This window comes from Geotrypetes seraphini, chromosome 1 (assembly GCF_902459505.1).
Source record: "Geotrypetes seraphini chromosome 1, aGeoSer1.1, whole genome shotgun sequence".
NCBI classification, from domain to species: Eukaryota; Metazoa; Chordata; class Amphibia; order Gymnophiona; family Dermophiidae; genus Geotrypetes; species Geotrypetes seraphini.
Genome location: NC_047084.1, coordinates 24,451,260 through 24,466,405, shown reverse-complemented (window position 1 = coordinate 24,466,405; position 15,146 = coordinate 24,451,260). Strand labels below are relative to the sequence as shown.

The window sequence follows — 15,146 nt, the reverse complement described above, 5'->3', positions numbered from 1 at the left end:
TGCACAGTCTGATAGGGCTGCAGCTGAGATAGGGGAAGCTGATCTCAAATCCCAAATTTTGTAAGAACAGAAGTCTGTTGTGTCGCTACAGTAACTCCCTGACATGTAGGATCTTTGATGAGTCAATCTTTGAGATACGGAAAAACCTCGAGTCCATGACCTCGTAAAACTGCTGCTATAACTACTAGGCACTTGGTGAAAATTCTGGGAGATGATGCCAGGCCGAAAGGTAGCACCTTGTATTGGTAATGTTGATTTCCCACCCAAAATCTGAGAAACTTGCAAGAGGCTGGATGAATGGGAATGTGAGTGTAAGTCTCCTTGAGATCCAGAGAGCATAACCAATCATTGTGATCCAGAAGGGGATACAAAGATGCCATAGACAGCATCCAAAATTTTTCTTTGACGAGAAATTTGTTGAAAGCTCTGAGGTCCAAAATTGGTCGGAGACCTCCCATCTTCTTCGGGACAAGGAAATAACGGGAGTAAAACCCCATGTTCTGCTGTTCCAGAGGAACCTTCTTGAGAGCATTGAGAACGAGCAGAGCTTCAACTTCCTGGAGAAGGGAGGCCTGCAGAGGGTTGGAAGGAAACTCTCTTGGCGGGTGATCTGGGGGTATGTGAAGGAAATGAAGAGAATAACTTTCTTGTATGATCGTGAGCACCCAGAGGTCGGAAGTGTAAAAGAAAAAAAAAGTATGTATGTGGTACTTCTCACAAACACTTTTATTAGCTTTTGGAGGGACACATTACTGAGGCTGCAATCTAGTCAGAAAAGTTATTTGTATAGATCAGCAGGTATAAATGTGTACAGAAACTTTCACATTATTTATTAAAAAAATTTCTATACCCTTCAAAACTACACAGTTTACATAAATTACAAACATGAAATATAAAAAACCATAATAAAACAAACAGTCCTAAAAACATATCTGCAAAATAGCAGCAAAAGCTTAAATAAAAAGATCATGAATAATTCTTCAGCTAAACCAGAGAAAATTACTGACTAGAAAAAGGCGTCTACAAATAATTGTGTCTTTAGCAATTTTCTAAACAGGCCTATTTCATGACAGTTTCGTATTTGGCCCACAAGGGAGTTCCATATTTTTTCTCCTTCACAACAGAAAGTCATTTTACCAGTCTCCACCAAGCTCGGGTTAGCATTTGTTTTCAGTAAAACTAAATTCTCAGAACATAATGAGCTGCTTGGTAAATAACTAAGCATACAATTTTTAAACAATTCTGGTATGATTCCATACAAGAATTGGTGACAGACCATTACCGCTTCATATTGTATTCTGCAAACAACTGGTAACCAGTGCAGTTGTTGGAAATAGAGTGAAACATGGTCATATTTCAACAATCCAAATATCAATCTTGCTACTGCGTTTTGAGCTATCTGCAGTGCCCTGCAGATACAAGGCACTGCAGTAATCAAGTCTCGACAAAACCATAGCCTGAACTACTGTACGAAAATCATATGGTGATAGCATGGGTTTTAATCGATGCATAATTTGTGATAATTTTCAAAGTAAATATTTTCCACAATCCACTGAGTGAAAAGAATGTGTGTACATTTATCCAGTGCCAGTAGATATAAAATAACCCCCAAATGTTTTAAAAGCAAAGAAAAAAGATTTTCCTATTACAAGACAATCTATTTTATACCTGAGGAAGACAATGAAGATGAATCATAAGATGTTCCAAACAAAGGATCCCAAACAAGCAGATCACTGTTCACCTTCCTGCAACAGATTGCAGACAAATATGTATGAATTAAATATATTTATATCATGAACTGGCATTCAATCAGGTTTGCAGACTGAATGAAAACTATTCTAACTACAACCCATGCAGTATACATTCTTCAAGCAACAGCGTCACTATCAAGATTGCTGAATTAATTCTACTCAGTCTTCAACTCCCTTTCTTCAAATAGGTCTTCTTTTTTATTTTATTTTTATTAATTTAACAACTTAACAAGTAAAAACTACTTGCAAAAGAAATACAGAGTCATATTCCAACAAAAATATCACCATTTCAAAAAAGCTTAAAAGAAAAAAAGACTTAAACATCACCATGCCCAGCTTTAATTTTTTTTTTCATCCCCACCACTGGTTAACCCCTTAAGATCTAAAAAGGATTATAGATGATATGGAGTGAAGAAAAAGCACAGTTACTTACCGTGACAGGTGTTATCCAGGGACAGCAGGCAGGTATTCTCGCATATGGGTGACGTCATCGACGGAGCCCGGATGCAGACGCCTCACAAGCAGACTTGCTTGAAGAAACTCGAAGTTTTGAGTCGTCCACACCGCGCATGCGCGAGTGCCTTCCCGCACAGGGCACAGGGCACGTCTCCTCAGTTCAGATAGCTAGCAGAGAAGCCAACCAGGGGAGATGGGTGGGTTGTGAGAATAGCTGCCTGCTGTCCTTGGATAATACCTGTTACGGTAAGTAACTGTGCTTTATCCCAGGACAAGCAGGCAGGTATTCTCACATATGGGTGACCTCCAAGCTAACCAGAATGGGATGGTGGGAGTGTTGGCAATTTAGGAGAATATATTTTGTAATACTTTTTGGCCAAACTGTCCATCCCGTCTGGAGAAAGTATTCAGACAATAGTGAAAAGTGACGGTATGAACCGAGGACCAAGTAGCAGCTCTACAAATTTCCGCAATAGATGTAGATCTGAGGAAAGCTACTGAAACTGCCATTGCTCTGACTTTATGGGCTGTGACTTTAATGTGAAGGGGTAATCCAGCCTGGGCATAGCAGAAAGAGATACAAGCCGCCATCTAGTTGGAGATGGTACGCTTAGAAATAGGAAGGCCCAAATTATTTGGATCGAAGGAAACAAAAGTTGAGGAGCAGTTCTGTGTGGTTTGGTGCGTTCCAAGTAGAAGGCCAAAGCACGTTTACAGTCCCAAGTATGAAGAGCTGATTCTCCAGGGTGAGAATGAAGCTTTGGAAAAAACACTGGAAGTATGATGGATTGGTTGAGATGAAATTCTGAGACCACTTTAGGTAGGAATTTCGGAAGAGTACGAAGAACAACTTTGTCATGATGGAACACTGTGAATGGTGGGTCAGTAACTAAAGCTTGCAGCTCACTGACTCGTCGAGCAGAAGTGAAGGCAATGAGAAACACCACATTCCAAGTGAGATACTTCAGATGAGCCTTATCAATTGGTTCAAATGGAGGCTTCAATGGATAAGTAAGGACAAAATTGAGGTCCCAAATCACAGGAGGCGATTTGAGAGGAGGTTTGACATTGAAAAGTCCTTTCATGAATCTGGAAACCACCGGATGAGCAGAGAGGGGTTTCCCTTCAATAGGCTGATGGAAAGCCGCAATTGCAATGAGATGGACTCGTATAGATGTAGACTTGAGGCCAGAATTGGATAAGTGCAAAAGATAGTCCAAAACAGACGATAAGGAGGAATGCTGAGGCTCCTTATGATGAGAAAAACACCATGTAGAAAATCTAGTCCATTTTCGGTGATAGCATTGTCTAGTTGTAAGCTTTCTAGAAGCTTCTAAAACGTCTCTTACAGATTGAGAAAACTGAAGAGGGGTTATGTTGAAAGGTATCAGGATGTCAGGTGTAGAGACTGCAGGTTGGCATGAAGCAGAGATTCTTGACTCTGTGTAAGCAGAGAAGGAAAAACTGGTAGAAGGTATGGTTCCCTGCTGCTGAGTTGAAGTAGAAGGGAGTACCAGGGTTGGCTCGGCTACCGAGGAGCGATTAGAATCATGGTGGCATGATCGTTCTTTAATTTGACTAGAGTCTTGAGAATGAGAGGGAATGGAGGAAATGTGTAGAGGAAAAGATTCGTCCATTCCAGAAGAAAAGCATCTGCCTCGAGGCGGTGAGGAGAGTATATCCTGGAGCAGAACTGAGGCAGTTTGTAATTGTGGGGAGCTGCAAAGAGGTCTATCTGTGGTGTTTCCCACTGTGAAAAAATGTGGCGAAGAAGCGAGGAATGGAGAGTCCAATCGTGAGTTTGCAGTAGACGACTCAAGTTGTCCGCCAAGCAATTCTTTGCCCCTTGAATATAGACAGCTTTGAGGAAGGTGTTGTGGCGGATTGCCCAGTCCCAAACCTCCAGAGCTTCTTGACAAAGGGAGGCAGACCCTATCTCTCCTTGTTTGTTGACATAATACATGGCGACTTGGTTGTCCGTCCGAACGAGGACTACTGTTTCGTGAAGCAGATGTTGAAAAGCATGGAGAGCTTTGAGGATCACTCTAAGTTCCAACTGATTGATATGACACTGACGATCCGTACTGGTCCAGAGGCCTTGAGTACAGAGACCATCGAGATGAGCGCCCCAAGCGTAGGTCGAAGAGTCTGTCGTGAGGACCTTCTGATGAGGGGACGTTTGAAAAAGCAAGCCTCTGGAAATATTGGAAGAGAGCATCCACCAACGGAAAGACTTATTTAAGGAAGGAATGACTGAAATGTGTTGAGAAAAGGGTCGCAAACTTGTGTCCATTGAGATGCCAGAGTCCACTGAAGAATTCTGAGGTGAAGTCTGGCAAAAGGAGTCACGTGTACTGTAGAGGCCATGTGACCCAGAAGTACCATCATGTGTCTCGCTGAGATGGAAGAGTGGGAAGACACTGTGTGACAGAGTTGAAGAACAGCTTCCAGACGTAGTTGTGGAAGAAATGCTCTGAGTTGGACAGTGTCCAGAACAGCTCCAATGAATTGTAGAAACTAAGAGGGCTGAAGTTGAGATTTGCGAAAGTTGATTTCGAATCCCAAACTTTGTAGGAACCAGGTAGTCCGTTGGGTCGCTACAATAACCCCTTGAGATGTGGAATCTTTGATGAGCCAGTCGTCGAGGTAGGGAAATACCTGAAGACCATGATTCCTTAGAGTTGCTGCTACCACTTCCAGGCACTTGGTGAAAACTCTGGGAGACGAGGCCAGGCCGAAGGGTAGTACTCTGTATTGATAGTGCAGATTCCTCACCCGAAATCTGAGGTATTGACGGGTGGTCGGATGAATGGGGATACGAGTGTAGGCCTCCTTGAAATCCAGAGAGCATAACCAGTCGTTCTGCTCGAGAAGGGGATAAAGGGATGCCAAGGACAACATTCAAAACTTTTCTTTGACTAGGAATTTGTTGAGAGCCAGAATGGGTCGCAGATCGCCCGTCATCTTCGGAACAAGGAAGTAACGGTAGTAAAACCCTGTGTTCTGCTGTTCCAAGGGAACTGGTTCGATGGCATGGAGACGAAGCAGAGCTTGAGCTTCCTGAAGAAGAAGGGCGGTCTGGGATGGATTGGAAGGATACTCTCTTGGAAGAAGCTCTGGTGGAACCTGAGTGAAATGAAGAGAGTATCCTTCCCTGATGATGGTAAGCACCCAGAGGTCGGATGTAATTATTGTCCATCGATTGTAAAAATGATGGAGATGACCTCCAATAGGGGGAAAAGGAGACAGAGACAGAACAGTGGAGGTTATGCTCTGTTGTAAACAGTCAAAAAGGCTGAGAAGCCTTAGGTGCAGCAGAAGGTTGGGGTTTCTGTTGCTTCTGAGGTTGTTGTTTTTTCAGAGGAGGGTGAGTATAATAGCCGGCTTTGGAGCAAAACGCCTTTGATAGATAACAGCAGAGCGTGCAGGCTTGGCAGGAGCTTGCTTTAGTTTAGGTCTGACTATAGAAGCAAATGATTTTTCATGGTCAGATAATTTCTTGGTGGCTGCCTCGATGGATTCATCAAAGAGGTCGTTGACCTCACAAGGAATGTTAGCCAAGCGGTCTTGAAGGTCCAGGTCAATGGTACAAAGCCAGGCAAGATGACGCATAGCTATAGAGCAAGCAGCCGCTCGGGCAGACAACTCGAAGGCATCATAAGATGATTGGAGGAGATGCAGACGTAAATGAGAGAAAGAAGCAATGACTTCTTGAAACTCAAAATGTATTTGGTTATCCAAATAAGCCAAAAACTTTGGTAGAAGAGAAAGAAGAAATTCAAAGTAAGTGATGAAATAAAAATTGAGGACTTTAGAAGACATTATAGTATTCTGGTAGATGCGACGTCCAAATTTGTCCATAGTTTTCCCCTCCCTTCCAGGAGGAACTGTGGCATAGACCTTGGAAGGAGGAGGAGTCAACAAGCAGGGATTGATGAGATAACTGTGAGTTGTCAAACCCTTTGCGATGCACAGTTTTATACCTAGAGTCCAATTTTCCTGGAACAGCTGGTATGGAAAAAGCTGTTTCCATGCATCGAGCAAAAGTTTGATTCAAAAGCTTATGAAGTGGAAGCTTAAGACACTCTGCCGGAGGTTGAGGAAGATGCATGACTTCTAGATACTCCTTAGAATACTTGGAGCCAGTATCCAATTCAACATCCAAGTCTACAGCCATCTGTTGCTGGAAAGACGAGTACCGTGAGACTGCTGCTAGGGGTCATGGTGACCATTTTGAGGTCAGATCCATGATGGGTAGGAGTAAACATCACTCTTGCCTGTAGGACCCTGTAGACCACCAAAGAGATTAGGGGGAACCTGGGGGGGGGGGGAGCAGCAGCTCAGGCTAGGGCTATTATCGTCTTTACAGGAGAGGAGCAGGACTAGAGGGGAGAAGGGGAATTGGAGAGGTTGTGGCACCTGATTCTTATGTGGGTCCTGGCCGATATTCAGTCAGGGCCCATCTATAAGCTACGGTGACCAGCACATTTTGAATTAGCTCTGGATATTTAGTGCTGATGCCCAGACATTGCCATTCATTGAATATCTGGAGCTAATTCTGCCTGCAGTGGTCATCATTTAAAAAAACACCGACTGACATGGGCTAATTATTGACCAGATAATACAAAAAGTATAATAAAAACTAATACCGAGTCAAAATTAATAAACTAGAGAAGATTCACATATATGTGCACACAAGAAAACTGAATCCCCAGGATCAAAGGAACAAGAAGAATACAGGCATAGGAATATTTTTATAAGAAACTTACTCAGGAGGAAGCTTTGATTTTGTTAATTCTTCACCTAGAAAAAAAAATTATTAAAAGAACTACAATTAAACATAAAACTCCATCTCTCTTATGCATGGTTAAATTCTTTCCATAAATGCTGGAAAAACCTAAAGAGAATGAGCAAGTCAGTTTGTGTTTTCCAGTGAATCAGTTAACATACTGGATGCTTGCAGAAAGCATTTGAAGAGGTGGGTTACAAACTGGTTAAATGCAAAAAGCTACCTTCTGGATAAAGGCAAGTTTATTTTCAAGAATTCTATCCAACATAAGAACATTTTTTTTTCACTGAACGTCTTATACCTTATGAATATTTTGGTGCAAATTTCACAAATCCAATGGCTCTCTATAAAGGCTGTCTGTTTCTGATATTAATTTTTGAAAATAGATATTCAGCCCACAGTGTTCAACAGTTTTTAGACCACTTACAGCCAAGGGTTGAATTAAAATGGTAGAGACTATTAAAAAGAACAAAATGGCAGAAAACATACATAAGCATGGATCATGGATTAATGAGACAAAGCCAATATGGATTTAGTCAAGGAAAATCTTGCCTCACCATTCTACATTTCTTTGAAGGGATGAATGAGCATGTGGATAACGGTGAGCCGGTCAATATAGTGTATTTGGATTTTCAAAAGGTTTTTGACAAAGTACCTCATAAAAAACTTATGAGGAAATAAGAAAGTCATGAAATAGGAGGTAATGTCCTATTATGGATTAAGAACTGGTTGAAAGACAGAAAACAGATAATAGATTTAAATAGTCAATATTCTCAATGGAGAAGAATAAATAGAGGAGTTCCTCAGGGGTTTGTGCTGTGACCGCTATATTTGACACCAAGACAGAATTTGTCCCTGTCACTGTGGATAACCACAGGAAACCATCCCATATTATTCTTTAGTGTCTATCTCAACCACAGTCCTTTTACATTCTTCATTGCAAGGCTTAAGGATCAGAGGCTGTGCCCATTCATACTATGATTCTTTCCTCTCTTCTTAAAGAATTACAAAGGGATGGTTTCCCACGATTAACTATAAGGACAGAGAAATTCTGTTCCCATGTCATTCTCTAATTTTAACATATTTATCAACAGATGGGAATAACTAGTGAGATAATTAAATTAGCTATGACACAAAGTTGTTCAAGGTTGTTAAGTCACAACAGGATTGTGAAAAATTGCAAGAGAATCTTGTAAGACTGGGCATCAAAATGGCAGATGACGTTTAATGTGAGCAAGTAAAAAGTGATGCATGTGGGAACGAGGAACCCAAACTATAACTGCATAGTGCAGGGTTCCACGTTATGAGTCACCGCCCAGGAAAAGGATCTAGGTGTCATCGTTGAACCAATTAGAAGACTAAAAAAGTAATTAGATAGTAATTAGCTCTTAAGAAATAGTCTAAGAAATCCTTGAAGGATAACATGCCAATTACAACATTACAAAATAATAATAATAATAATAAAAACATTTTTATTTTATTTATTCATTTATTTAGCCCGTCCTCCCAAAGGAGCCAGAACGGCTTACAAAAGTACATTCACAGTATAAGAAAGACAAACTTTAGTGGGAAAAACAAACTTGGTGTACATAGAGGTATAAATTTCAGCTTTTACAGTATAGTCATAACATACAGATTTGGAATATAGACTTAGTGGACATAGGGTGTTTCAAAATTGCAGCATTTTCCAAAAAGACATAGCCTATGGTGGTTTAAATTAAATCATTTTCTGTATGGACATAGCATAACATAAGGTTTTATTTTCTGTATGGACATAGCATAACATAAGGTTTTATAACCTAACATCTAACTAGCAATCTTAGAGGAATTTGGAGCACCTATTCCAACTCCCGTAGCAACGTAATAAAGAAATCATCAATATTAATATGCAGGCAGAAGTCCAGCAGCAAGATGGGGGGCTATCCAGTCTTTTGAACCCAGGTCACATGTTTGAGTTCAATTATCTCCCAGTTGGTGAGAGTCTTATGTGTGTGCTCAGTGCAAAGAGCTCCTAGCACTCAGGGAATGGGTCCGATCTCTTGAGGCTAGAGTAGCAGACTTGGAGGAGCTGAAGGAAAGAGAGAGATACATCGAGGAGACCTACAGAGACATTATAGAAAACTCCCACCTCCAGTCTGGCAGCCTCTATGCTGCCTTGGAGGAGGGAGGTCTTCTTAAAGGAGATCACCCTGGTAAAGTAAGAGGCAATCCTGTAGCCAGTACCTGCCCACCAGGGGATGCAATGTCCTCTCGCACCGTGGATGTGTCTTCAGGGGCTTCTACCCAGTATGGAAGGGTTAGGACAGCCATTATAGTGGGAGATTCGATAATTAGGCAAGTAGATAGTTGGGTGTTAATCACTCTCTTTTAGTGGGTTCCACAGACCTCAGCGAAATGCAATTTAAAATCTTACACCGTGCTTACATCTCTAGAGCTCGGGCACGGCTATGGGTCTCTGGGATGATACCACTTGCTCAAATTGCCAGAAGGCTGAGGGTACCCTAGTCCATATGTTTTTGGAATGCCCTCATGTGGCTATCTGGTTTCAGGTCCTTCCCTTTCTAGATGACTTGCTGGGGCGACGGGTGCCACGTGATTATGGCTTGCTGCTGTTGGGAGATCAGAGGGAATTGCTAAAAGGGGGATTTACTCTCCCAAACAGGAAGTTTTTGTATAAGGCACTCCTGTTGGTGAAAAAACTCTTGCTCAGGCACTGGGTGGAACAGACAGCGGCCTCCTTTCCACAATGGCAGCAGTTGACGGAGGTTGCTACTTTTGAAATGTATACTTACCGGTCTGCATTCTCTCATGATAAACGCCTTTATGTTTCTTTATTGAAGGCATTCCAGAGGATGGTTGAAGGGACCGTCCCCGTGGACCAGCCGCGCTCTTGACTGGCTGGATCTCGGGGGCGCCATATTGTATACTAACTCTCAAGCCAGTGTGTTTGGTGTGTGAATGGATGGGGTATGTGTGGGGATCTGTGGGGATTATGCGGTGTGGCTAGTATGGTACGCCTGGCTAGCTGCTGCCTGTTGGAATGGATGTGAGTGTGTGAGGGGTTTTTTTTTCTTTCTACTATAAAATGGTTATAGTAGCCTTAGCTTGTTCTCCAGGAGAGTATCTGTCCTACTGTTAGCTTTTATATAGTCTGCTCCAAGATTTGCTATTATACCCTTGCTTCCCGTGGGTACTCTGTTGACGGGCATGGCCTTGCTGATTTATTTTAATTGTTTACTGTTGCCATTCCTGGACTGTTTGAACTGTTTTTGTATACCTTTGTTTTACGGCTTTTGTTTCATGCTGTGATCTTGGCTGTGATATTAATAAAAATCATTAAAAAAAAAAAGAAAGCCTTAGACTAATTCACTCTCAGACCTCAGCGGTGCAGCCAGTATGAACATTAAATTTTTTCACATACGGCATATCAGCACCAAAATCGTCAACAGTCTTATTTAATAAATATATTTTAGATATAGTTTAGATATAATTTCTTAGAATAATTTAAGATAGAAAAATTACTTTTAGAGTTAAGTTATACTCATCTTAATCTACACGGAAGGGGGGGTCACTGCGACATAGAGCTATGTTTCGCATATATTAGGCTTTATCAAGGATATCCCCCTGCTCTATGTCAGAGTGACCCCCCTTCCACATAGAGACTGACGTGCTGAACTGCACGAAAGTACATTAGTTCAGGACTTATGCAAATCGATGATCCCAAGAGGACTGCAAGTGCTGAAAGAGCCTAAGACATTTACGATGGGCAAATCCTTTATGGACTGCTGGACGGCAATTCTGAATCGATGTAGCCGTGATTTGATGATACTGCTGGTTGAAACCACTTCTAATGTAGAAAATTAACTTAGGGAACAAATTAAGAATATTCAGAATATGATACAGCAGGAAAAGCATGATGCTGAGGATCTTATATTGAAAAGGAAAACTTTGGATGAGATGATTTCTAAATTTAAAGAATCATTGAAGCTAAACAAAATTAAGAAATTCAAGCACGACGAGCGTGATTACCAAAAGAATAGAGTATATAATTGGGCTAAGAAGGTAGTCACTATGAAGAACAGAAGTAACTTGAAGATGACAAATAAAGTGGCGTTTGAGGGATCCTCAGCGTCAACAGAAGGAAGTAGTGATGATAGTAGTGAAGGTTCTGGAGTTGAATAAAGGATAAGTGTAAATACATCATCATCAAAAAAGAATGACCAGTCAAAAGGGAGAGGAAGATCTTTTCAAAAACCTTGGGAACAGGGTCCAAATGTGACAACAAGAAAGAACCAGAGTCAATGATTGTTAACATTTCTTCCACTTCTCTTTCTTGCATACAAACTCAAGTATTACAATTTGGTCTGTGATTTGTCCCCACCATTCCTTATGACCCCTTTCGTTTGTGGATAGCGTTTTTCTGATTTTTTTCGGAAACTGCAACTTAAAGTGTTTTTTTTTTTGTTTTTTTTTAAGAAAACCCTCCAAGTGTTGATCTCTCCATTTTGAAACCGGATTCGAAATGGTGTCCTTCCGGTATTTTGAAACCTTTTTTACAAACTTATAAAGATTTGGTACTGAAAGATTTGACTGAACTTGAAGAATACTTTCATCAACAGAGACTATATAATTTAAATAGGAATCAAGCACTGTCTCTTAAAGAACTGCAGAATAACGATACCATCATGATATCCAGGGCTGATAAAAGTGGTGCCATCATTATACAGGATCGAATGATGTACCATAGAGAGGCGTGGCGTCAACTTTCAGATGAGGATGCCTATTTGAAATTGGAGGGTGATCCAATGGAGAATCTCAAATTAGAGATAAAGGGGGTAGTAGAAGGGATGATGAGAAAAATCATTACACTATAGTATATAACCCTTAGTGGAGAAATAATAATTATAAAAGCTCATCAATCCCCACTATATCTTGAAAAGTGCAAGCACTATTACCTAACTAGAGGGGCCTCAGTTAAGGAGCCTACGCAAGTCATAGACTCTGACCGTACAAGTCTGCGTAGATTTTTCAGCTCCTTTGCTCCAATCATCGGCAACCCTCTAGTCCCTAACCTCCACTGAATTTTAAAATTTTAAATTTTATTATACATAAATATTAATGCAAAAAAGTTTAACAGTACTTTCTAAAAAAATTTTTTCAAATTCTTATTGACTTCTTCAGTTTTCAATTAAACAATGTGAATGCACTATTCTTTTAAGGTGAGACTATATTTAAACATCAAAGTGTTCATGGTAGAGTTTAAAATTACTTAGCTCCAACCAGACTGTATATTAACAGCGAATTGCTTCCAAACATGCCAACGTGGCCAGCGTTTCGTGGAAATTAATTACATCCACTGCTTCAGGGCCGATTAATGGAGCATGCTGTAAAAAACAAATTAAAGTCAACCAAACAGTTCAATAATGTATATATTAGTCAGCTAAAATATAACACTTGCCTGCTGAAATATCTCTGCACAGGAAAAAGTCTCAATGTGAAAAAATGGCGACAGCCTCTTTTTCAAGGAAATTGTTGGCGTCCTGACGTCATGAGTGAGATCGAATTACATTAAAGTTACACAGACCATGCAAATTGTATCAAAAAACTAACATTCAAACAAATTACAAATAAATGTTAATAAAAGTGTTGCCATTCCATGTGTTTGTTAAGACCACCTGGGTGTAAAGATTGTAAACGGGTGATCCACCGTTGCTCATGTTGAGCAAGCATACGACGAAAATTTCCACCCCTTTTATTTGGTTGTACTATTTCTATGACGGTCACCTTTAAAGAGGAAAACTCATGTTTGTAATCAATGCAATGTTTAGCTAGGGGGGCATTTCTGTTTAAATTCTTGATATTACTTTTATGTTCGGTCAAGCGAATATTTAATTTCCGCGAAGTTTGACCGACATAAAGGAGGTCACACGGACACTTCAGAATATAGACCACCCCTTGAGTTTTACAATCTGAATGATGTTTTAACATGTACTCCCTATTATCCTTAGGATTTTTAAAACAGGTACTGCAGTCCATAAGAGGACACATCTGGCACTTTCCACATTTGTAATGCCCTACATCTCCAGATGCTTGAGTGTCCTTGCATTCTCTCAACATAGAGGGGCATAACATTTCCTTGAGATTCCTATTTCTTCGGTAGGCTATCCTCAGGGAATAATCTTTAAATGTCCCCGCTATTGTGAGGATTTCCCAATGCTTTCTTAAACTGTTGGCAATACGGTGACTGTTCTTAGAATAGGTGAGTATACATGTCATAATTTTTTCCGGTGACTCAGAACTTTCAATACTTCTATCAGATAATAGGTGTTCACGATGATTATAGTACGCTCGTTTGTAAGCCGTATTAACAATCTTCAGAGGATAACCTCGTCGTAGAAATTTCTCTTTCAGACACTTAGCTTGAGATCTGAATTCACTATTTGATGTACAAATTCTCCGAATGCGTAGAAATTGGGAGAAGGGGAGACTCTTTTTTAGATGTTCAGGATGAGCACTAGAATAATGCAATATAGAATTACTGTCCGTAGGTTTAGTGTAAACTGACATTGCAAATTCAGTTTGCAACTTTGTGACTAGGACATCAAGAAAAGAGATACTACAAACACTGGAAGTGTGTGTAAATTTAACCTTAGGATGACAATTATTAATATATGTTAGAAAACCTTTCAATTCAACAGGTCCTCCATTCCAAATGAGAAAGATGTCATCAATATACCTCGTCCAAAATTTAATCTGAGCAAAAAATCGGGATGAGTAGATCCAACGTTGTTCAAAACAGTCCATAAACAAGTTAGCAATGGATGGGGCTACTGTAATGCCCATCGCTATCCCTGAAGTTTGTTGAAAAAGTTCATTTTCAAACATAAAGAAGCTGTCCTGGAGTATTATCACAGCAAGTTGATACAGAAATTCAGTAGGGACTTTTTTATTTGATCTAGACTCTAGAGTGGTGCGAACAATTTCTAAAGCCTCACTTTGAGGAATAATTGTATATAAGGAACATACATCGATAGTGACCATAATCGATTGTGGGTCTGGCTTAATATGTTCCATTTTTTTCAAAAAGGCAGAAGTGTCCTGTAGATATGACAAAGTTTTCTTAACAGAATCTTGAAGAAATTTGTCGAGATATATTGAGGAGGCCTCCAAAAGGGCTCCCCGGTTTGAAACAATTGGTCTACCAGGGGGGGCCTCTAAGGACTTATGTATTTTAGGGAGCAGATAAAGGATAGGAACCACTGGATGAGGAACATTCAAAAAACAAAATTCTTTTTTAGTAAGATAGCCTTGTTCCAACGCACTTACAGTAAGTTTATTAATTTTCAATTGTAGCTTTTCTGTGGGATTTAAGCTAAGGATTTTATAGTCTTCACTGTAAAGTTGACGATATGCTTCCTTCATATAGTCACTTCTATTAAGAAGAACTATTTTTCCCCCTTTGTCCGCTCTTCTGATAACAAGTTCTATATTTGAGGAGAGCGTTTTTATAGCCTCTTTTTCTTTTTTACTCATGTTATATGCTCGCACAAACTTATTATCTTTATTGACTCGATCTATATCAGCTTTAACTAGTTTGTGGAATGTTTCAACGATAGGGTCCACAGGTCCCGGAGGTATCCAACAGGATTTAGGGTATACAAGAGACTTATCTTCATCCGATACTTCATCATCCTTAGAAGAAAAATAAGATTTAATCCTTAAAGTACGATAGAATTTCTCAATATCAATATTATCTTGAAAATCGTCCCCAGGAGATAAAGGGACAAAAGAGAGACCTCTAGAAAGTAGCATGAGTTCATTGTTGGAGAGAGTGTAATCGGAAAGATTGACGACTAAAGAATCATCTACATGTTTATTCATGGAAACCTCTGACCTCTTTGGGAGCGAGTTTGCGGTCTTTGGTACTGATATTGGCCCTGGTTCTGGTATTGGCCTTGATGTTGTCCTTGATTCGAATACGGACCCTGATATTGTCCTTGATTTGAATATGGACCCTGATATTGGCCCTGATGTTGATAATTTCTTTGTCCTCGACCACTGCCTTTCCTTTGTCGACCTCTTCGTTGCTGTTGGGGTTTTGGATCTAAAAAATCCTCATCTGAACTGCCACCCGTATTGGAGGAATCAGA

The 15,146-nt window shown here is 40.2% G+C and overlaps 1 protein-coding gene across 2 annotated transcripts in view; it reads right to left on the bottom strand.

Annotated features, from left to right (window-relative positions):
* The window catches only part of FCHO2 (FCH and mu domain containing endocytic adaptor 2), a 349,104-nt gene that overhangs the window by 165,893 nt on the left and 168,065 nt on the right, over nucleotides 1-15,146 (bottom strand). For both annotated transcript variants that reach the window (XM_033929206.1, XM_033929212.1), the window contains 2 exons: nucleotides 6,977-7,010; nucleotides 1,669-1,745 (listed from right to left, as the gene is read on the bottom strand). In XM_033929206.1, coding sequence (XP_033785097.1) covers nucleotides 1,669-1,745; nucleotides 6,977-7,010 — 111 coding nt within the window. The remainder of the gene's footprint in view (nucleotides 1-1,668; nucleotides 1,746-6,976; nucleotides 7,011-15,146) is intronic.